The 22,878-nt window shown below is 43.6% G+C and overlaps 1 protein-coding gene across 14 annotated transcripts in view; it reads left to right on the top strand.

Moving 5' to 3' along the window:
* The window catches only part of invs (inversin), a 433,677-nt gene that overhangs the window by 2,579 nt on the left and 408,220 nt on the right, over window positions 1-22,878 (top strand). For 6 of the 14 annotated variants that reach the window (XM_038797635.1, XM_038797629.1, XM_038797631.1 and 3 more), the window contains exon 2: window positions 10,532-10,639. The exons of 3 other annotated variants lie outside the window; for them this stretch is intronic. In XM_038797635.1, the coding sequence (XP_038653563.1) occupies window positions 10,637-10,639 (3 nt within the window). In that variant the 5' untranslated portion in view covers window positions 10,532-10,636. Of the gene's footprint in view, window positions 1-7,953; window positions 9,582-10,531; window positions 10,640-22,878 lie in introns of those variants that run through there. 5 more of the 14 variants (XM_038797633.1, XM_038797637.1, XM_038797632.1 and 2 more) reach the window with 3 other exon arrangements.

Raw genomic sequence — 22,878 nt, 5'->3', positions numbered from 1 at the left:
AATTTAATATTGGGTTGAGAAAGGAAAATCCCCAAGATCATTCATCTAAAGCAAACTTGAAATGCATGAGATATAAATTGGCTGAATGGTTAGTGGACATATCTATCGGAAAACAATGGTATGTGTTTTTTGGTGGATTACAAAACAAGTACGGAGTCCTAAAAGGTGAAAAACTGTCCATTTACATCACTTGTCAGCAAGAGTTTCCCACTTGTTGTGATTGATGTTGAGGGCTGAGATGTCTCCTTGAATCTGAGCTTTGAATGCCATGTTAGCACGGGTTACCTCCTTTGGGATACAGACCATAAGAAATAGGAACAGTAGTAAGTCATTCAGTCCTTTGTGCTTGTTCCACCACTTAATAAGATCGTGGCTGATATGACACTCATTACATCTATTTTCCTGCCTTATTTCTGTAACTCTTAACTTCCCAACCTATCAATCTCAACCTTGAAAGGGTTCAAGGTCATGGCCTCCACAACTTCCCGAGGTAAAGAATTCCAACGATTCACCAGTCTTGAGGGAATAGATGTTTCCTCAAATCCTTCCTAAATGAGCACCCCCTATATTATGTGACTATGTCCTCTGGTCCTACCCTTTCCCATGAGTGGAAACATCCTCCCAGTATTTAACTTATAAATGTATATGTCTAACCGCCTAAAAAATTGTATGTTTCAATCATATCACCTGTCATTCTTCTAAATTCCCAAGGAGGTCAGACCCAACCTGTTTAATCTTGCCTCGTATGGCTGTCCCTCCATACCTGGGATCATCTGATTGAACCTGCTCTGTACTGCCTCCAATGATATATCTTAAATAAGGGGACCAAAACTATGCAGTATTTTAATTATGGTCTCACTGGTACCTTGTACATTTACTGCAACACCTCTACTTTTATACTCGAACCCCATTGAAATGAAAGCCAAAATTCCATTTACCTTCACTATTATTTTCTGTACCTGTATGCTAGCTTCTGGGTTTCATGAACAAGGACTTCCAAGTCACTTTGTGCTACAGCTTTCTGCAATATCTTTCTATTTAAATAATAATCTGCATTCTCATTCTTTCTTCCAAAATGAACAATCTCATATATTACCACGTTGTATTACATTTGCCAATTTTCTGCCCACTCATTAACCTTTTAATATCTCTCTGTAAACTATTTTTTTCATCCTTACAACCTGCCTTCCCTCCCACCTTTGCATCATCCGCAGTTTTGGTCACAGTACACTCTGTTCCTTCCTCTAAATCATTAATATTTTATTACGATCCCAGACCAGACTCGAACAGTGGCTAGGATACAGGACCGAAATCCCAATATTTTAGTTTATTTTAAGACTACGGAAAGAATGATTCACTCCAGGAGTGATTGCATGAAAAAATAGGGCTTTGGTATTTCTATAACAAAACTTTTATCATCTATTTTTTTAAATTTAGTATATCCAATTCTTCTTTCTAATTAAGGGGCAATTTAGCGTGGCCAATTCAACTACCCTGCACATCTTTGGGTTGTGGGAGTGCGACCCACGTGGACACGGCGAGAATGTGCAAACTCCACAGTGACCTGGGGCCAGGACAAAACCTTTATTATAAATGAAGTATTAAACTTGTAACTTCTCACCCGAAAAACAACAGCTTACAATTGCCCCTTAATGCAACTATACAATTTCCCATTAAACAACAGAAAAGATACATGCAGTTCTTAATCCATCTTAAAATTAGCAGGGCCGAGGGTAATACTTGCGGTACAGAACAAATTCTTGTTAGAACCCCTTCAGACTCTGGCTGAATATCTTCAAATAGCTGTTTTGCCTTCAGACAAGAATACCCTGCTTTTAACCTATTAATACTCTTCTTCTCTACCCTACTGGGAAAGAAAACTGCCTTTATCTGTGATCTAAAAAACATGAGGGCTGCTAGATCAGACATCACTTCCAAAAGCCCTTTCCCCAAAACCCTGTGTCTCCCCAAAACTGCCTCTCTCCACAGCTTTTTAAAAATGTCTCTCTGCATTCCTTGGCTCCACCTCCCCAAGCTAAAAAAATAAATTCTCTCTGCAGGCTGTAAAGTCCTTTAACTCCCATGGAGTACACCAAACAAACCACACTGCATTAGCCCAGACTGATAAACGCATTCCTTGGTTAATTTCACAAGCTGACTGCTGAAAATACCCAAGCCCTGTAGAACAAAACTCTCCTTTTAAAAACGCATTCTAACCCCAGGCATCTAACTCTTAAATTGGCCAATATACTTATAATCCAATTTTCCTTAAAATCTTGCAATCATCACAATATATTCTGAAGAGATGTGGTCCCATCATTGGTCCCCGTGGCACTCCACTGGTTGATGCCTTCCATCCTGAGAATGACCCCTTTATCGCTTCTCCCTGTTTCCTGTTAGTCATCTTCCATCCTGTGTACATGCCAATTGTCAGCGAAACCTACATTTCTTGATTAGTTCTCGCATGCTCGGCATGTTTTCCCTGCTTTATTGGTGACTTTCTTTCCATGTAATGCCAAAGGTATACCTTAGGTAGTGAAGATGGAGATTATTGAGCCTTCATCCTTGGTAGGGACAAGTTGTTCAGGCTTTGCTTGTGCTTGCACCATGGACCTAAAGGTCAGTTTGTCACTTTTCCGTGCTCGTTTTGATCAGCCAAAGCTAGTGGCTGCGTTTCGAAAGCACATGCCGAGCTTCTTGTTGAGAGACAGGTTATCTCATTTTCTGAGTCCCATCTGAATTGGCCAGTCTTACTGAGATTAAGGTGGACATTGTCGTGTTCGCTTCACTTTCATAGCCTGCTGACTGATTCTATTAACTTGGAAGTCCCCCAAACCACTGTTGAAAATAATAATCTTTATTCGTGTTAGAAGTAGGCTTACATTAACACTGCAATGAAGTTACTGTGAAAAGCCCCTAGTCACCACATTCCGGCTGTTCGGGTACACTGAGGGAGAATTCAGGATGTCCAATTCGCCTAACAAGCACGTCTTTTGGGACTTCTGGGAGGAAGCCGGAGCACCCTGAGGAAACTCACGCAGACACTAGGAGAACATACAGACTCTGCACAGACAGTGACCCAAGCCGGGAATCGAACCCGGTTTCCTGGCGCAGTGAAGCAGCACTGCTAGCTACTGTGTCACCCATTCATCCTGGTTAGAAGACTTCATATCTTTTCTTTATTTGGAGAAAATTAAATATACTATAAGAGGGTCTACTGAGAAATTGTATCATAGATAGCAGCCTTTTGCCTCTTTCTTTAAACGGTTAATTAATGTCTGCTGTTAAATTATTCTTTTTTGCATGGTTTTTGTTTGTGCTTGGTTGTTTGTTTTCCGGGCGGGGGCAACCTCATTGTATCGTACTTTGCTCTTTTTAAAATTCAGTTACAGTATGTGGGCGTCGCTGGTTAGGCCAGCATTTATTACCCATCTCTAGTTGCCCTTCAGAAGGTGCTGGTGAGTTGCTTCCTTGAACCGCTGAAGTCGTTGGGTGTAGGTACACCCACTGTGCTGTTATGGAGGGAGTTATGTCAAAATGCTGAGTGACTTGGAGTGCAACCTCCAGGTGGTGGAGCTCCCAGGTATCTGCTGCTCTTGTCCTTCTAGATGGTGGTGGTCGTGGGTTTGGAAGGTGCAGACTAAGGAACCTTGGTGAGTTACTGCAGTACATCTTGTAGATCTGTTGAAGACAAATAAAAACAAGTCTTTAAAAAACGAGACAGGCTGTCTGTCATCATGCATCCAAGCTGGCAGAATTTGCTGAATGCTTCCAGTGATGTGTTGTTGAGTCTTATCACAGGCAAAGACATGACGCCCTGTCCCTTAACTACAATTGTCTTGATTTTGATGGTGAGAACATGACACAACCATTGGACAGACGATCCATGAACCTTTGGAGCTGATCCTCTGCAGCATTATCAGCATACAGATGTTCTCTGATCAGGGTATGCACATTTGGCTTTCAGTCTTGATAGGTTGAGGAGTTTCTGTCTGACATCTGTGGAGGTACATTGCTTCCATGTTGGCAGGGGAAGCATAGGGCAGAGAAGGGCTGAGAAAAGGATCCATTGAGGCTCACCCAAAGTTAAGGACCGTATTAGATTAAAATAAGAGTTGCACAATGTTGCAAAAAAACACGAGCGTGTCTGAGGATTGAGTGTTTTATAACCGAAAAGTTATAAAATGGGGAAAATTAGAATGTGAGAGTAAACTAGCCTACAAATACCTACAAACATCTGTTCCTTGGAAGCAGAGATGGGAGAAGTTATTGTGGGAATGAGGAAATGGCAGAGGCATTGAACAAAAAGTTTGTCCTCACAGTAGAAGACACAAATTCCATATCAGAAATAGACAATGACAGGGGAGTTAAACTGAGTGAGGAGCTTAATGTCAGCAGAGTTAAAATAATGGCGAAACTTAAGGGACTAAAATCTGACATCACTGAGACCTTATGTCCCAGGGTTCTAAAAGAGATGACTATCGCAGATGTAGTGGATGTGTTCGCACTGATTTTCCAAAATTCCTTTGATTCCAGAATTGATTTCCGAAATGAAAATGAAAATTGCTTATTGTCACAAGTAGGCTTCAAATGAAGTTACTGTGAAAAACCCCTAGTCGCCACATTCCGGCACCTGTTCAGGGAGGTTGATACGGGAATTGAACCGTGCTGCTGGCCTGCCTTGGTCTGCTTTCAAAGCCAGCGATTTAGCCCTGTGCTAAACAGTCCCTTGTCCCACTAGATTGAAAATTGCCAAATATTACACTATGAATCAGGGCTGGGGCCACAGCTATTTACAACCTGTATTAATGACTTAGGCCAAGAGTAATATGTCCAAGTTGCTGATGATGACAAAATGGCTAGAAAGATAAGCTGTGGTGTGGAGATGGTGTATAATGTAGGGATATATGAAGTTATTCACTTGTGGTCATACGAATAAAAAAACAGAATATTAAAAGGTGAGAAATTTGTAAGTGTAGATGTTAAAAGAAACTTTGGTGTGCTTGTACAAGGAACTCAAAGTTAGCGTGCAGGTACAGCAAACAATTAGGAAGGTAAATGGCATGTTCATTTTTTATTGCAAGAGGGCTAGAGTACAGAAATAGTCTTGCTAGAGTTGTACAGGGTTTTGGTGAGGCCACATCTGCAGTTCTGTGCGCAGTTTTGGTCTCCTCATCGGAGGCAGTACAGTGAAACTTCACTAGATTGGTCCCTGTTGTCCCTATGATGAGGGGCTGAGTAACCGATCATTTTAGGACTGAGATGAAGAGAACTTTATTCACCCAAGGGTTGTGAATCTTTGGAACTCCCTATTTCAGAGGCTTGAGAAGGTTTGGGCAGCACGGTGCACAGTGGTTAGCATTGTTGCCTACGGCACTGAAGACCCGGGTTCAAATCCCGGTCCTGGGTTACTGTCCGTGTGGAATTTGCACATTCTCCCCATGTCTGTGTGGGTTTTGCCCCCACAACCCAAAAGATGTGCAGGGTAGGTGGATTGACCACACTAAATTGCCCCTTAATTGGAAAAAATAACTGGGTACTCTAAATGTATTTTTAGGGGCAGCACGGTAGCATGGTGGTTAGCATAAATGCTTCACAGCTCCAGGGTCCCAGGTTCGATTCCCGGCTGGGTCACTGTCTGTGTGGAGTCTGCACGTCCTCCCCATGTGTGCGTGGGTTTCCTCCGGGTGCTCCGGTTTCCTCCCACAGTCCAAAGATGTGCGGGTTAGGTGGATTGGCCATGCTAAATTGCCCGTAGTGTAAGGTTAATGGGGGGATTGTTGGGTTACGGGTATAGGGTGGATACGTGGGTTTGAGTCGGGTGATCATTGCTCGGCACAACATCGAGGGCCGAAGGGCCTGTTCTGTGCTGTACTGTTCTATGTTCTAAGACATTTAGGGCAGGGCTAGATAGAATTTTGCCTTCTCAGGGAATTGAGGGTTTCTGCGAATGTATCAGGAAAATGGAGTTGAAGCCATGATTGTATTGGATGGCAGGGCAGGCTCAATGGGCTATGTGGCCTACTCCTATTTTCGATGTTTTAAAACAAAGTAAGGGCTAACACACATTTCTTGTTCAATCCATTCTTGATCTCAAAACTGTCACAGATGGACCCATCCAACTGAATGATGGCATGATTTAGGGTTAGGAGACAGGTTGTAGCAAGGTGCTTCAATGACAGCAATCATTTTTGCAGGGTGGTGGGTTTCAGTCTTTGTTCTTGTTTCTTCCTTTGCCAAATGTGGTTACTGCAGCTTCGTAGCTGATTTACTGCAGAGACCTCCATGTTTTATCAGCATTATTTGGTGAGCCATCAGGTGGTAGAGACTCAGATCTTCGACATTTGTCATTATACTTTGTGAATGAAATATTGATGCATAACATGCCACTGTGTTTTGGCTTGTGTATTTTCCCTAGTTGCACCTTCACTCGTGTCAGTAGTAGGGTGATCAGTATTACAACTTGAACTGTGATATGTGTGGTTGTGAAGAACATTGGACAGATCGTGTCTACTAGTGATTATCAGGTTATTTATTTAAAAAAATTTAGAGTACCAAATTCATTTTTTTCCAATGAAGTGGCAATTTAGCTGTCCTGTCCACCTAGCCTGCACATGTTGGGTTGTGGGGGTGAGACCCACGCAACACTGGAAGAATATCAAACTCCAGATGGACAGTGACATGGGGCCGGCCACCTGTGATTATCAGGTTAAGTTGGAGTCAGAGGCCAGATCGCGGATGGTGCCTTGATACCTTGTGCTTATGCCTGCCCCGGAAGAAAAGTCCATGCTGTGCATATTATGAGTAGCTGTTGCCATTTTCTGTTTATAATAATCATCTTTATTATTGTCACAAGTAGGCTTAAATTAACACTGCAATGAAGTTACTGTGAAAATCCCCTAGTCGCCACACTCCGGCACCTGCTCAGGTGCACTGAGGGAGAATTCAGAATGTCTAATTCACCTAGCAGCACGTCTTTCAGGCCTTGTCGACACCATGATATCTGAGACAAGTTTTGCATGAAATTTTGAACCAACTCTTGAATTAAAGTCCCCCAGGAGAAATAACTTTTCTCCATGTGGTAGATGTTCAAGAACATGGTCATATAAGTGATCTTTGGCAATGGCATCCAAGGTTGGTGCAAAGAGCACAGATGATGGTGACTAAACTTCTGATAACAAAGATATGCGAGGCATTCAGAAGTTGTGACTGGCATTTCAATTATCTGCTTCAATCTGTTGTTGACCGCAAAGCCCAATTCTCCCTCACTGTAGTCACCTAAACTTTTGCCATGCCAGTGGAAAGTATAATTGACCTTGCTTATTGATCTAGTGTTGGCCAATATATTCTCTTGGAGAGCAGGAATGTCAATGTCGAATCTAAGTAACTGATGGTGGATCAATGTAGTCTTTATTACTTTGAAAGACCTTGTGTGTGCCAGGCCACAAAGTCCTGACCATCTAGATCCAAGCTGGAGAATCTTCATCTTTTGTTTGTTGGATACAATTTGCCATCCTTTTGTCAGGGTAGGATCTCTAATCCTTACACACCCATAGATGAAAGCAAATGTTGGTAGTTCAGCATTTTATTGTCTGGGTCGCCCAGCTTGAGGCAGGCAGTGACTGACCAATAGAATGCAAGGATTCCTCCGACTGCTGAAGCCAACCTGTGCTACCCTTTCCTTATGCTACTTCTCCACTTTGAACATCTCAACTGATACCTTCTCTTCTACCATCAAGGTCTTTATTACTTAGCACAATACCAGAGCCACTCAGTTCAACCAGATACATCAATTCTTTCATCTATAGCCATTGTTACCAGTGAGTCATCATAACTACAAGAACTTGCATTGTTTTCTTAATGTCATAGAATCGATCATAGAATCTCCCTCGTGCAGAAGGAGGCCATTCGCCCATTGAGTCTTCGCCGACCTTCCGAAAGAGTACCCTCCTTGGCCCACGTCCCCACTCTACCCCGTAATCTCACCTAACCTTTGGATGCTACAGTGTAATTTAGCATGGGCTAAATTACATCTAAACCTGTACATCTTTAGATGTAGAACAATGTCAGAAGGCAGGAGAAAATGGATGCATGGCAAAAGAAGCGGAGATCAGAAAGAGTGACTATGATCATTGGGATAGATTTAAAGGAGAAGATGATGTCTGACAGGCGGAGGGGTGATGGTGACATAAAGGAGGAACAATGGAACCGAAGTTGGAGGAACTGAAAATTTGCCGAGGGATAGTTGTTCAATAAGCAAAGAGAGAAATGAAGAAGGTGACTAAGTAGGTGGGATAAGGATACAGAAACATTTAAAGGAAAAAAAGACCTGCATTTGTAGCATCTTTCACCACATTGGTATATCCTTTTAAATTAAGTACTTTTTTTTGAAGTGCTATAGTGTAGAAAACATACGAGTGTAAGAATTATGAGCAAGAGTAGGCCATTTGGCACTTGATCCTGCTCTGCCAATTGGTAACATTATGACTGATCTGATTGTGGCCTCGACTCCCACTTTCCTGTCTGCCCCCACACCCTTTGAATATTTTCAAGGCAGGGTTAGATAGTCTTGTCCAACAAGGGAATCATTGACCCTATTCCTACTGCTGTTTGGTGAAGAGAATTCCACAAACTCGAGACCCTCAGAATTTTTTTCCCCCTTCTTAAATAGGAAATTTTTTATCTTTAAACTGCCTCCTAGGTCTAATCTCTCCCACAAGAGAAAACATCCTTTCAGCCAGATGCAATTTGCACACACTGAGAACCCGAGATCTGTTAAATGCTTAATTGAGAGATAAATGTTGGCTGGGGACGTTACAAATAACTCCCATGTCATCTTTAAAATTGTGCCAATGGAATAGTTTAGGTCTCCCTGAGAGTTGATAGTCCTCCATTTCATGTCACATCTGAAAGACACCACCACTGACAATGCAACACCTTCTGAGTATTTCATTGGGAGACTTTGGGAACAAGGAATAAGTGTAGGTCAGCAATGATAAAAGTGATGATTGAATGCGACTTGGTGTGCAGTAGGATATTGGGAGCAAAGTCTTGGAGTTCATTGAGGGTCCAAGATCGGTGGCTAGCAAGGGGAACATTGAAGTAGTTGAGAGTGGAGGTGCTGACAACATGTATGGAAGTTTCAGTGGGATATGGACTAAGGTAGGGTTGGAGGTATATGATTTTCTGCAGGTGGAAGAAGATATTTTGTCATGATTGAGAGGATTTAGGATTGAAACTCCGTTTGGGAGCAGGCAGAATGCTAAGACTATGAGTAGTATGGTTTGGGCTGAGTCAGTGGACAAGACTGACTTGCATTCATAGAGCACCTTTTGCAACCTTGGAATCTCCCAAAGCACTTTTCAGTGAAATAAATGGTTTTGAAATGTAGTTGCTGTTGTAGAAACTGCAACCGTCAGACTGCACAGAGCAATGTCCATGAACAGCAAAGTGTCAGTGGCCAGTAAGTGGTAGGGATGTGGTGCGGGCTGAGCTGATTGCTCAAAGGGTCTACTGATGCTCCGAAGGTGTCCTTAATGGTGCGGAGGTTCTTGCGTATTCTTCGGTCTGCACCCAAATAGGTAGGTGAAGAGTATTCATTTACATTCATGACTTGTGCCTGGTAGGTGCTTTGGGTTTTGAAGAGGTTATTCATGGCGGAATACTACTTCATTATCAGATTTATGAATGCGGCCATCACTTTTGACTATTTGGTGGAAGAAAAGTCATTGCTGAGGCAGCTGAAAATGATTGGGCCTGGGACACTACTCTGAGGAACTCCTGCAATGATGTCCTGGGGTTGAGATGCATGACTATTGACAACCACAGCCATCTTCCTTTGTGCACAGCATGACTCCAACCAGTGGCAAGTTCTCCCCCTGATTCCCATTGACTTCAATTTTATGCGGGCACCTTGGTGCTACATTTGGTTAAAATGCTGCCTGATGTAAAGGACAGTCACTCTCAACTCCACTCTGGAACTCAATTCTTGTTTATGTTTGGATCAAGGCTGTAATGAGGTCTGGAGTCAAGTGGTCCTGCTGGAACCCAAACTTTGGTGAGCAGGTTATTCAAGACCTGGAAAACCAGGTAGTTCACTGTCAAACTTGAAAGACTGGTTAAATAAGAGTCTGCCAGCTTCATTTAAATACTTAAATTACCCACCATCCATCTGAGAGCAGATTGTCCACTTTATGGCTTGGCATCCACAATTCTGATGAAGTTTCATGTTCATGAGCAATAGCATCTGACATTAGCTAGTTATATTCTAAAAGTTTTATGTATGCATGCATTTCCTGTTGATAGCATTTCGTCATTGCATACACCGCTTGATGCAAATTTGTGTTGTGCAATATATATTCTGATTGCAAGACACTGAAGGCACAATCACAGTTTTGCTTTATAACTTGCTCTATTCTGCCGTCAAAGAGTACAGCTTCATTTTTTATTTGTATTTAAAGTAAATTTTTTGTCTTTGGATTTTAAACATTTGCTTTAAAAAAAAAACTGACAGTTCACTTTCCCTCTCCAGAAGAAATGAACCGTTTTAAAGATAATTAATAATGTCTTGGGTGCAACCATCAACGTCTCGAATGCTTTTAATTGGTTGGGAACCAAGGCAAAAGGTCTGTCAGCCATGGTAAGTCTGTCATTGCTCTCTTCTTGTTTTCTGATATCATTTGTATAATAGGCTTTTGGTTAAGTGCTTTACTGAAGACTGTGAACATGGTCCCAGTGCTCCTTTTAGTCTGTTCTCCAGAGGATATAGATCAAAGTTTTACAGACCTCATCAGTGGGCTTACAGGTGTGTGGGGTGGTTAGATAGGGGGGCACAAAATTCTCTGAATAGCCTTCCTGCCAGCCTCCTGCATGCTCCTAACCTGTCTGCAATTTTACAGGGGATGGGCAAGACCTTGGACAGCCCACTTGCTGTTGCCCCAATTTGTCCCTAAGTGGACAGTTATTGATAATTTCCTGCCCATCATAGAATTTGGTGCTGATGTGGTGAACTCTGGGTCAGAGGAGTAACTCTGGAGGTCAGCCTGCTTGGGTGGGGTGTGGGGATGGGGGAAAGGAAGGGGTGCCTCCCTTATGGGCCTCCTTTCCACATCAGATCCCCCCCCCCCCCAACCCAAGATTTGTCCCTCATGGGTGCTCTTGCCCCTACCCCCTCAGTGTCAAGATCCCTCTCACCGCCACACACATACACCCCCACAGGTCTACCCTTCACACCATGAGAACTTCTCCCTGTATTTTCCTGGTCCTAAATTCCTGGACTTAGAACCTGGGAACTGCTTGTGGTCCCAGACTTGGCTTCTGCTGGTACTATTTGTCAGCCAATCAGATTTCTCCGGTATCCCTCCGAGCTGGTGCTTCTGCCTAAGTGAGGGGTGGAAGTCTCATCCCCAGCTAATTTATTCTTTTTTTTTTAAATTTAGAAAACCTAATTCATTTTTTCCAATTAAGGGGCAATTTAGCGTGGCCAATCCACCGACCCTGCACATCTTTGGGTTGTGGGGGCGAAACCCACGCAAACACTGGGAGAATGGGCAAACTCCACACGGACAGTGACCCAGAGCTGGGATCGAGCCTGGGACCTCAGCCCCGTGAGACTGCAGTTCTACCACTGCGCCACCGTGCTGCTCTCCCCAGCTAATTAATGTGCATGTTTCAGGTGTGGACACCATCAGATCTCTGACATTTTACCGTACAAAAATTGGTATTCTGAAACTCCGAAGAGAATAAAATACTCTGAAGGTTAGCAAATGTGAGGTTATCCATTTTGGTAGGAATAACAGCAAATGGGATTATTATTTAAACGATAAAATATTAAAGCATGCCGCTGTTCAGAGAGACTTGGGTGAGCTAGTGCATGAGTCACAGAAGGTTGGTTTACAAGTGCAACAGGTGATTAAGAAGGCAAATGGAATTTTGTCCTTCATTGCTAGAGGGATGGAGTTTAAGACTAGGGAGGTTATGTTGCAATTATATAAGGTGTTAGTGCGGCCACACCTGGAGTATTATGTTCAGTTTTGGTTTCCTTACTTGAGAAAGGACGTACTGGCGCTGGAGGGTGTGCAGAGGAGATTCACTCGGTTAATCCCAGAGCTGAAGGGGTTGGATTATGAGGAGAGGTTGAGTAGACTGGGACTGTACTCGTTGGAATTTAGAAGGATGAGGGGGGATCTTATAGAAACATTTAAAATTATGAAGGGAATAGATAGGATAGATGTGGGCAGGTTGTTTCCACTGGCGGGTGACAGCAGAACTAGGGGACATAGCCTCAAAATAAGGGGAAGTAGATTTAGGACTGAGTTTAGGAGGAACTTCTTCACCCAAAGGGTTGTGAATCTATGGAATTCCTTGCCCAGTGAAGCAGTTGAGGCTCCTTCATTACATGTTTTTAAGGTAAAGATAGATAGTTTTTTGAAGAATAAAGGGATTAAGGGTTATGGTGTTCGGGCCGGAAAGTGGAGCTGAGTCCACAAAAGATCAGCCATGATCTAATTGAATGGCGGAGCAGGCTCGAGGGGCCAGATGGCCTACTCCTGCTCCTAGTTCTTATGTTCTTATGTTCTTATTAAATGCATGCAGGTCTTTCTTGCCTTGTAATCCAAAAACAATTCAAAACGGGGATCTTATTACAATTTTTAATTTATTGAAGAGAACATAAATCACTGGAAAACATCACCACCCCACAGTCATTCAATACCTTAAACATAATGGAAAAATCTTTCTAATTTATTCCTACTGTACAAGCACTATTTCCCTTAAACCCATCTGTTGCCTCTGGGCCTTTAGACCTCATTGAGCCATGAATGGGCTGCCATATTAATCTGTTCCTGTACAGGTCATTGCATAATAAGGAATAATTACATAAACTCGGATTGAATCAGGATATACATTTAGCCTGTATCCAGTGGAGTCTAGAAGAATGAGAGGTGACCTTTATTGTTACTAAGCGATCCTGAGGAGGGTTGACAGAGAGGATGCCGAATGGATGTTCCCACTTGTGAGAGATTAGAACTAGGGGACACCGCTTAAATAACGGATCTCCTGTTGAAGTGGGAGGCGAGCAGAGTTTTCTTTCTCTCTGAGGCATGTGAATCTTTGGCATTCTCTTCCCCAGACTGTGTAGAGAGGGTTATTGAGTATTTTTTGGGCAGAGGTTTCTAACCTCATGCCAAACGGGGGCATCAAATTGGGGGTAGGCAGGATAGTTGTGTTGAGGCCACTCCTGATCATTCATGATCTTTTGATCGGCGGAGCAGGTTCTTGGGGCCAAGTGGACTCCTGCTGCTCCTAATTTGTATATTTGTAGCCTTTTTTTGAGTTCGATGGAATAGCTAGTAAATCTGACTGCATCTGTGGAGAGGGAAACAGTGTTTAAGGTTTCAGATTGATTAAAGTTGCAAAAAATGCCTAACAATAGGTCATCGACCGACCTGGAGCCTTAACTCTGTTTCCCTTCTTACAGACTCTGCCAGATCTACTGAGCACTTCAAGCATTTTCTGATTTTATTTCGGACTTCCAACATCTGCATTATTTTGCTTTTGTATTTTTGAGTTTCCGTGGTTGGTGAACTCTGTGTGCCCCACTATAGCACCACTGGTTCGATAGGTTATGCGTACCCTCGATGTGGTGAACCTTGGGTTTAGTTTCATTGTTCTTTTCTTATTCATTCCTGTGGTTTTATATTTTTCTTTCTAATGCAGGGATCACAACAACATTTTCACTTTGTCACTTTTGCATTTAGTTGTTTTGATCAATCTATTTTGAGTGTCATAAACTAACTTGAGTGAAGTCGAGAATTGAACAGGCCTATATTTTGTTTTGTCTAAATGACTTCTAAAATCTATTTTAACCCATGCTACCCTGGATGGTTTTGGAGTTGGTATAATTAATTATTTAGAGGGAAAATATTCAATAATGGCCTTTCACTGAGAAATAAAGCAATGTCTCTAATTAACAAATATGTGCACCCACAAAATTAAAGGCAGAATTTTTCCATCCTGCACCTGGCAGATTTTGTGGAAATGGGATCGGAAAATTTAGTGGCAGCCAAAAAATTATAATCCCGCCAGTGTGACAACAGTTCGCAATTCTTCTGATAGCATGTTAATGAAGGCCGGATATCCAGCTAACTAGTAGCATGAAAACAATTTACATTCATTACCATTTCATGAATGCTCATTAAAATCTGCTGCTTACAAGAATCACATGGCGCCATCCAATCTTGCACCATGTCAGTGGGAAATAATGCTGGTCTGATTTACGTTTGAAAAGGTGACGGCGATGTTCGTACCTCACTTTTCCCATGCCTTTGAGGAATGTTTTACATTCGCAGCTCATCTGCCACAGCACTATGCCAGTCTCATTGCACTACTGGTGGAATGTCACACTGCTGGGGGTGTAGGGTTGGTCTGCTTCCAGTGGCTGTCTCTACTGTCCAGATGGACACCACTGTACAGCGGTTCTCAGGCGGGACTGAACATTCAGACAGAGACCAGTGTTTCGACCAAGGGGTGGGGGAGGAGAAGGATAATGGACACGGGGGATAAAGGGGCAGGAAGGCAATGCAGGGTGTTGGGAAGAGGGGTAACAATGGCATGCAGAGAGGAGACTGAAGGGTTGAAGCTTGAGCCCAGCAGGGGAAACGGGAACACTGGCAAACATATGTGTGAATGGGATGCCGCATGTATAAATAGGAGGGGACAAACGCAGACTTCGGAAAAGGAAAGGAGGGATGTTGGTGTGGTGAGGGTTGCACTGAGACTCATCAAGCTGGGAAGGGAGACAATGTAATTTTCAGTCATGAGGAGAATGGGGAACTCTTTGAAATTCAAAGTCCTTGCTCTGGTTACTCCTTAGCTTTACAATCAGGACTGAGTAGTGCAGACTGTCCTTGGGTTATGTGGACTTCACAGTCAAGAGTGATGGAGATGATAGTCCGAGACAATCCTAGGGTGCAGCAGATGCCGCAGGGTTGTGTATGGCACGTACATTGTACTCCCACTCCAGGAAGGGGCAAGGTATATGTGATGATGTAGGATAATGCACAGCTGTGTGTGTAGGATGTTTTCACAGTCAGTGTTCATTGGCTCATTGGGCTCTGTTCTGGTCTGAAGATGGGAAGTTATGGTAATGGGAGACATCTGCATCCGGCATTTGGGGAAAACCTAATAAATGGGAAGTATGTGAAACTTTCCTGGTCTGGTCTCCTGTGAAGGTGACCAGGTCCAAAGCCTCCAGATGGGGAGAATAACAAGATGGAGCTCTAACTTCACGTTGTGAGGTTCTAGATAAATTTCTGGGACATGGACAGTGAAAGATGGTAGATCAATTCTGGTCTCGAAGTAATAGTGATGAACTACCATCTTGCATTTTCGAACTAAAATATAAATAAGTTTTGCATGGGAAAGATCTGAGGCAGTGTGGGGGGAGCACGCTGCTGTATCAAGGAACCCTTTCTGATGGTGCACTTTAGTTTGTTGGTCCTACAAAATTCAAATAAGTCAGAGCAGAGACAAAGGTGGGAGACCTTCTTGAGAAACTAGTCATTCGAACCCATGCCTTTTGCTGCGCTGTTCAAGGGGAAATGTAGGCGTAACATCAGTTGCTGCATTTCAACATTAGCATACAGGAATGTGAAAATTGGGAATGCAGGCAAGTGTTGCGAAGCCGTAGGTGCTGCACATGTGCATCCCATCAATGGAAGACAATAATATGCTTTCCAGAATTGGCATTTATAACGGGCCAAATGGCCAGTCATTAATCATTAATAACTTATTGGCAATTTGTGTGCCAGATCTGAGATTGATTCTCTGCATTAGGTCAAGTCAATCATGTCATTCAAACATTCTCCAACCACTGTGGGATTGAAATGTTAAATCTCCGGGATGACAACTTTGTCACCTTGATGTGTCTGTCAACAAAATGTGTCTGTTTAAAACTGAAACGAGGAGGAATTTCTTCAGCCAGAGGGTGGTGAATATGTGGAGCTCTTTACCACAGAAAGTTGTGGAGACCAAATCACTGCGTGTCGTGAAGACAGAGATAGATAGGTTCTTGATTAATAAGGGATCAGGGGTTATGGGGAGAAGGCAGGACAATGGGGATGAGAAAATATCAGCCATGATTGAATGGCGGAGCAGACTCGATGAGAAGAGTGGCCAAATTCTGCTCCTATGTCGTATGGTCTAACACCTCGGGAACAAGGCTGCACCAGAGACCAGACTAGTTGGGTGAATTTGGTTAAAAGTATTATTTGAAAACCCTGGACTGGATTTTGGATTGCAAACCGATAAGTGAAAGCGTTATTGTGAGAGAAGATGTTAGTGTGTTTTTGGGAGTGAAGTTTGGAAACTCTCATGTGACAATCATCTAGGTGCATTCTGTGGAGAAATCCACAGACCCTAACTTGGGTTCAGATGGAGTGCCTGTATTTGATCATAGTCATCTTGTGTGCTTAAAAGGGACTTTGTGTTAATGAGACCATTGTAACTTAAGATGAACTTTGTAATCTGTGTTAATATTAAATTCTGTGTGCATTTGTTAAGCTAAGGCGGAGGGGTATGGGTAGTAAAGGATTATTGTATAATAATCCAACTTTTCATGTTTAATTAATGTTTTTCTTCTTAAAACTAATTAGAGGTCCTGAGACTGTGTTCCTCCACATTTTATTAAACAAAGTAATAGTTATGGTCTTTGAGCCAGGATTCCATTCTGGAATCTTCCGGTCCAGTTATAACATCAACTAGGACCATAACACTCATACAATGCATGATGAGAAGAAGGGACAGGCAGTGCCAAGTTCAGCTTCAGGAGTAAGCCCGACCAGAGTTGCAGGGTGCAGGGGAGCCAAGGTGCAGGGGGGCCGTAGCAAGAATGAGGATCGACAGCATAGTCCCAGACTATGGAGGTGACTCACTAGACCAAGCAGCTACTGAAGAAGACTCCCCTATTTGCCATGAGTAAGAGATGATGCAACACATGTCTGCGTTTGTCCTGCACTCTGATAGATCACTTCTGCCACATTCTTCATAAGGAATTAATACCCTGTGGAGTAGGAAGCTCTCCCCTGCCATTGGCCTTGGAGGTCACCATCAAGCTGGATTTTTTGGCCTGTAATCCACAGGAGACCTGTGTGGCAACTCTCATTCTACCACACAGATGCATCAAGGCAGTCACAGATGCCCTCTGCAGCAAGGCACCTCACTGTGAGGTTTACACCCGATGAAGATAGCCTAGCTGCGAGATTCAACGGCTTGCAGCTATCTCGGGATTCCCAATAGTGCAATCGACGGCTTTAAGCGTTCCAGGGCAGCAGCCTGTAATGTTGATCAACTGTAAAGGCTTTCATTCCATCATGTGCAGCTGGGGTGTGTGATCCTTGCAAGTACATAATGCGCGTCAGTGCCTGGTACCCTGCGTGTTGACAAGACTCCTACATCCTGAATCACTCCCAGGAGCCTTGGATGTTTGAAGGTCCTGAATTCTTCAGAGGTGTGGTTAGCACTGCTGCCTCACTGTGCTGAGGTCCCAGGTTCAATCCTGGCCCTGGGTCACTGTCTGTGTGGAGCTTGCACATTTACCCCGTGTTTGCATGGGCCTTGCCACCACAACCCAAAGATGTGCAGGTAAGTCGATTGGCCATGCTGAATTGCCCCTTAAATGGAAAAAATGAATTGGGTCCTCTAAATTTATATATTTAAAAAAGATGAATGCTTTGGAGGAAGGTACAATGCAGCTCACAGCTCCACATGGCCCTGAATTGAGCAGACTGTTGGCATTCTGAAGATTTACGTCTGCTGTTTGGACTGCTCAGGTGGGCACTGCAGCACACTGCAGACAGGGTCTCCCCCATCATCACTGTTGCACCTTTCACAATCTGGCATTGCAAAGGGGTGAGCCCTTGCCAGAAAAATGGAGGAGCTTGAGAGGTCATAGGAGGATGAACAGATGGAACCTCCAGCGGGTGATGAGAGTACGTTTTTGAGGGACATGTCCTTGAGGAAGCACAACGTATAAGACATGCCCGTATCATTTTAATTGCTGCAAGATTCTAGTAGGAGCAAAGTGAAGGCAATAGGAGATGGCCACATTTCTCTCCCTGACCCTTAATCCCCTTCCATTGCATTCAAAGAGATGCCCAACCAGTCATATGGACTGCAAGTTCAGCATTCAAACTTGAGCCTTCTTGCCTCATGATTCACCAGGCCATGATCTCTAATACACCCTGTATGTACTTGCTCTGGAAATGAAAGTTGAAACAGCAGTAAGAAGACTCTGGAAACTTGCCTGATTCAAGATTCACCACATTTGATGAGAAACTACAGCGGCCAGTGAGGTAAGGACATGATTGGGGATATCATCCTCCCGTCCTTTGGCATTACTACTGAGGAGACGCAACCGCGACCAATCTCGCAGGGATGCTGAGCTACCCTCACACAATGGTGTGTCATTAGGAAAAAGGGTTACAAATGAATGAAGCACACCCTTCCAATAAAGATTTTAACACCTCTCCATGCCAACACACAAGGGTGCCAAAACCGTCTTTGGTGAGGTTGACATCACAAGGGGAGACTATCACTGTGTGTTCATGGTTAAACTTAAAAAAAAGAGGAGTTAACTATACATATTCACAATGCCTTTAATTGACCAAACCATTCACGTAAACACCAAATGTGTTAACAAAGGTGAAATATTTTTCGTGTTTGCACACCATTACCCAAAAGTTATATTAAAGTGTTTTAATTTTCCTAACTCCGACAAGCGTGCAGCCTCTTGACACTTTCAGCAAAAGTGGATGCAGCCTGCTGATTGATACATCCTGATGTCTGTGATGACCCTGGACTTCCTCTGGTGGCCTGAGCACTGAGAATCCTGGCCTGATCAGGACTTCCTGCTCTGGGAAAATGCACCTACCCTGGCCTGAACAGGGTTGGCATGGATGTTGTCACAGATGGGGGATTTGGAGTGGCTGCACACCCTTGGAGTGTCCTGTGTGGAGACCCACCTAGGGTGGCTGGCTGATGCTCATCTTCCCTATGTGTGCCTGAGGGCCTCTCCCTGAATCTTTTGAGGAGAAGGACCATCTGGAGGGAGGTCGAGGTGGCCTGCTCCCCTATTGCCTCCACAGTAATGGTGTCCACAAGCATGTGTGGCCATGGAGTTCAGGGCAAAGCTCAAATCCCGCTGAACCTGCTGGACTCGGTTGTCATGGTGGTCATCAGCCTTGCCCTGGTGACCTAAACGCACTGGTATTTCGAGCCACGATATCAAACAGAACGCGGACAGATTCTTCCATTGTTTGCTCCAGTCTGACTATAGTGTTATGGGCCAGGGTTTAGAAAACTCCAAAGTATATCATGGAGTTCACCTGACCTACAACTGTTTATAGATTTTGGTTACGATGAGCACAAGGGCCTGCCTTTCGAGTGTTATTCAACAGAGGCCTTAAGCACTTTGAATCAAAAATAAAGTTGATTCTACAAATTTAGTTCACATTTTTATAAACCCACACAGTAATCATTTTTATCAACTTCAAACAAATACCCCACACGGCTACAGTAATCTCGGTGTCACCCGTGCTAAATTCCCCCCTTAAGCTGTTCCAACTTAATAACAAGATCCTGTAAACCAGAACCCCTTTTCAAAGGTGTGGCCCAGAACATAGCACTCAAGACCTGGTATGGAGGTTCTTGTTTTCTTTCCAAAACAGCAGGTTTGAATTCCTTCCAGAAACAGTTATTTCTTTTCAAGTTATCAAGCAGTCTGCAAACATCTTTTAAAATCCAGATAGAGAAAAACCTTCTTTCAACTTGTGCAGAACAAAACCAGTTCAAACTCAAAGCGAAAGTAAAACCAACTCAAAAACGAAAGTAAAAACACAGTACCACAGCTTAGCTCCACCCACACAATGACATTACTGAAGCTATGTGATAAGACAAAAACATTTCTTAAAGGAACACTCCCATGACAATAGCATCTTTACCTGATGTTCTACCGCTTGTTGTTGCATCGCAACCATTGTGCTGATGGCTGCTCACCGAGACTCGACATCTGATTCTGACTCAACAGGTAACCTCCAGCAGCCCCTCAAGTGTCGGATACCTGGGCTATCGGTGCCTCCGTTTGCCATGGGGGTAGGTCAGTGAGGTGTTCTCTGGTAGGTGACTCTAGACCTGTCAAGCTTTGTGTTTCTGTGCTGGGAGGGGGGGGGGGGGGGGGGTGTTGCTGTGCGTAGTGCCATATCTTTCTCAGAGGCTTCTTCAGCTTCCTCATCTCATGTGATGGAGGGCTGGGGTTTATATTGGTCATCTTTGTCTCCCTGGATTTGATTTGATCTTGCCCATATGGGAGAGGGGAGTTTTAGTTCATGAGCAGGCAGAATTGTGTTTCACTCACTGAATGTAGTATGTGATGAACTCCTGGCTGCGTAATCTGTACCATGTTGATGGGAGAGACTGATCTACCCTTCCCACAGGCACGATCCTTGTCCTCCACAGCCAGCTCAGGGGTATCCTCCTTTAGCTGGGTGAGGGTTACATTGTGGGTTATCCCTCCTATTCTCTGGGACCTTCCACATTTGTCGTGGGGCCTGTTTGCCTTAGGCGAAGACAAAAGAATGCAATGAGAAGGGATGGAGCATAGATTGAGAAGCATGCACATCCCCTGTGTGTGGTGACAGTGGTTTGCTTGTGAACAATGTGATGGACAAAATGGTGATATGATAGCTTCTGTGAGGCAATCACTGGTGTTGTATCCCCCATTAATGGTTGTGTGCGATCCCTGAAGAGAATGCCCCTTAAGTACATGATGCCATGATGAGCGTTTGACTTTGGAGGGAGTTGAAGTATGGCATCTTAGTGGATCAGATGAGATTATTCATTCTCTTCCCTCAGCGGATGGCATTGCAGATACAGTGGCCAGCTACGTGAATCTCCACTATGATGTCCTGCTGTGTTGAGGCTGACATGCTTTCTGGAGCTGTCTCTTGAGTACAGAACACCCCAATGCTGCCACACTTTGCGAAGTAAGAAGTCTTACAACACCAGGTTAAAGTCCAACAGGTTTGTTTCAAACACGAGCTTTCGGAGCTCTGCTCCTTCCTCCGGTGAATGGAGAGGTATGTTCCAGAAACATTTATATAGACAAAGTCAGAGATGCCAGACAATGCTTGGAATGCGAGCATTTGCGGGTAATCAAATCATTACAGATCCAGAGATAGGGGATAATCCCAGGTTAAAGAGGTGTGAATTGTCTCAAGCCAGGACAGTTGGTAGGATTTTGCAAGTCCAGGCCAGATGGTGGGGGGTGAATGTAATGCGACATGTATGCAAGATCCCGGTTGAGGCCGGCATCCAACGCCGGCATCTCCACATCACACTTTACGAATTAAGCCTCTAGTGCATTGGGCCGAAATGGGGTGCAGCCACCTTCTAGTGGCTTGAAACCTTCCTCCTCTGGTCAGCAGATATCTGTGCGTCCCGGAGAGAGGGAGACATGTACGTTCCAGTGCCTGTTAAATATGGTACACAGAATGTCGACATTGCCAGGTAGTGACAGGGTGGGTGTAGTTCCTCCTCCCCCCACCCCACCCAGCCACAAGGTGATTCGGAGGGCTAACAGAAAATGGTAGAAATACTCAGCAGGTCTGGCAGCAGAAACAAGAGTTAACATTTCAGGTCTGTCATAGCCCTGAAGTGTTAACTCTGTTTCTCTCTGCAAATGCTGCAAGGAAATTACAACTGAAATTGTTGGAGAAAGCTGCAAGAAACATGTGTTTTTATTTTCTATCATTGGAATTTTCATTTATGAGTCAGTATATGCTTGTCTTCTTCAATGTACAGTCACGTGAAATCCAATATTCCAATTCAGATTATTTTGCACAATAACAGTTAAATTGCTATCCATTTGGTGATCTGCAATTTCTTTCTGTAAAATAATTTAAATGGAAAAGGAACACAATTACAACATAGAAACCTCATTTGTGTATTTGACTTTAAAAAAAGACTTGCATTTATATAGTGTATTTCACAGCTTCCAGATGTCTTAAAGTGCACTTGAAGTACGGCTCCTATGTTTATCTGAAAATGCAAATCATTTATATTGAATTATTTTTCAATGGACCAGATTTTGTTGTCGAAATGACCTGCACTAGTGGCACCCTATTTTTTTAATGCATAAATCATGCAGTGACTTCGGGTGAGGAAAAGAGGCATGGTTAAATATGAATATCCAAAAATTGCTGTCTAAGTTGAGACTGGTGAGACAGACAGTAAATAGCATTTTGCGGCCTGCCTCACCATTGACCATCATTGAATGTTGTGAAGTTCCTGTCTTTGCACAGTGATATGAAATTTAACTGCCACGTATTTGGGACAAGCATTTCCAAATATAAGTATACTTTTAACAATGTGAGAAGTTAATGATCGCAATTAACCTGAAAGTTTCATCCCTTCAAGTAAAAGAGCAGGAGTCATTGATTTAAAAATTATATCTACTTGGATTGTTGCTGGTCATTTTGCATACAGGGAAATACTACTGAAGTTTGGGGTGGAGGATGGGGTGATTAGGAGTAGAGAAATAAAGGTTGGAGAAGAGTGATAAAATCACAGATGCTCAGAGCAGTGTGTTTGGAAGCAAGCAGATAGGAAGGGAAAAATACTCCTGATCCTTTGGGCGTGTGGGGAGCTGGGAAAGGTAGCTTTCTCTCTCGCTCTCTCTCTCTGTCTTCCTCTGTGTGTGTCTGTGTGTGTGCCTCTGTCTCTCCCTCTCTCTGTGTGTCTCTTTCTCTCCGTGTGTGTGTGTGTCTCCCTCTCTGTCTGTCTGTCTGTCTCTCTCTCTCTCTCTCTGTCTCTCTCTCCCTGTGT

The sequence above is a fragment of the Scyliorhinus canicula genome, chromosome 5 (assembly GCF_902713615.1).
Source record: "Scyliorhinus canicula chromosome 5, sScyCan1.1, whole genome shotgun sequence".
Lineage (NCBI taxonomy): Eukaryota > Metazoa > Chordata > Chondrichthyes > Carcharhiniformes > Scyliorhinidae > Scyliorhinus > Scyliorhinus canicula.
This window is presented reverse-complemented; position numbering and strand designations above follow the sequence as displayed.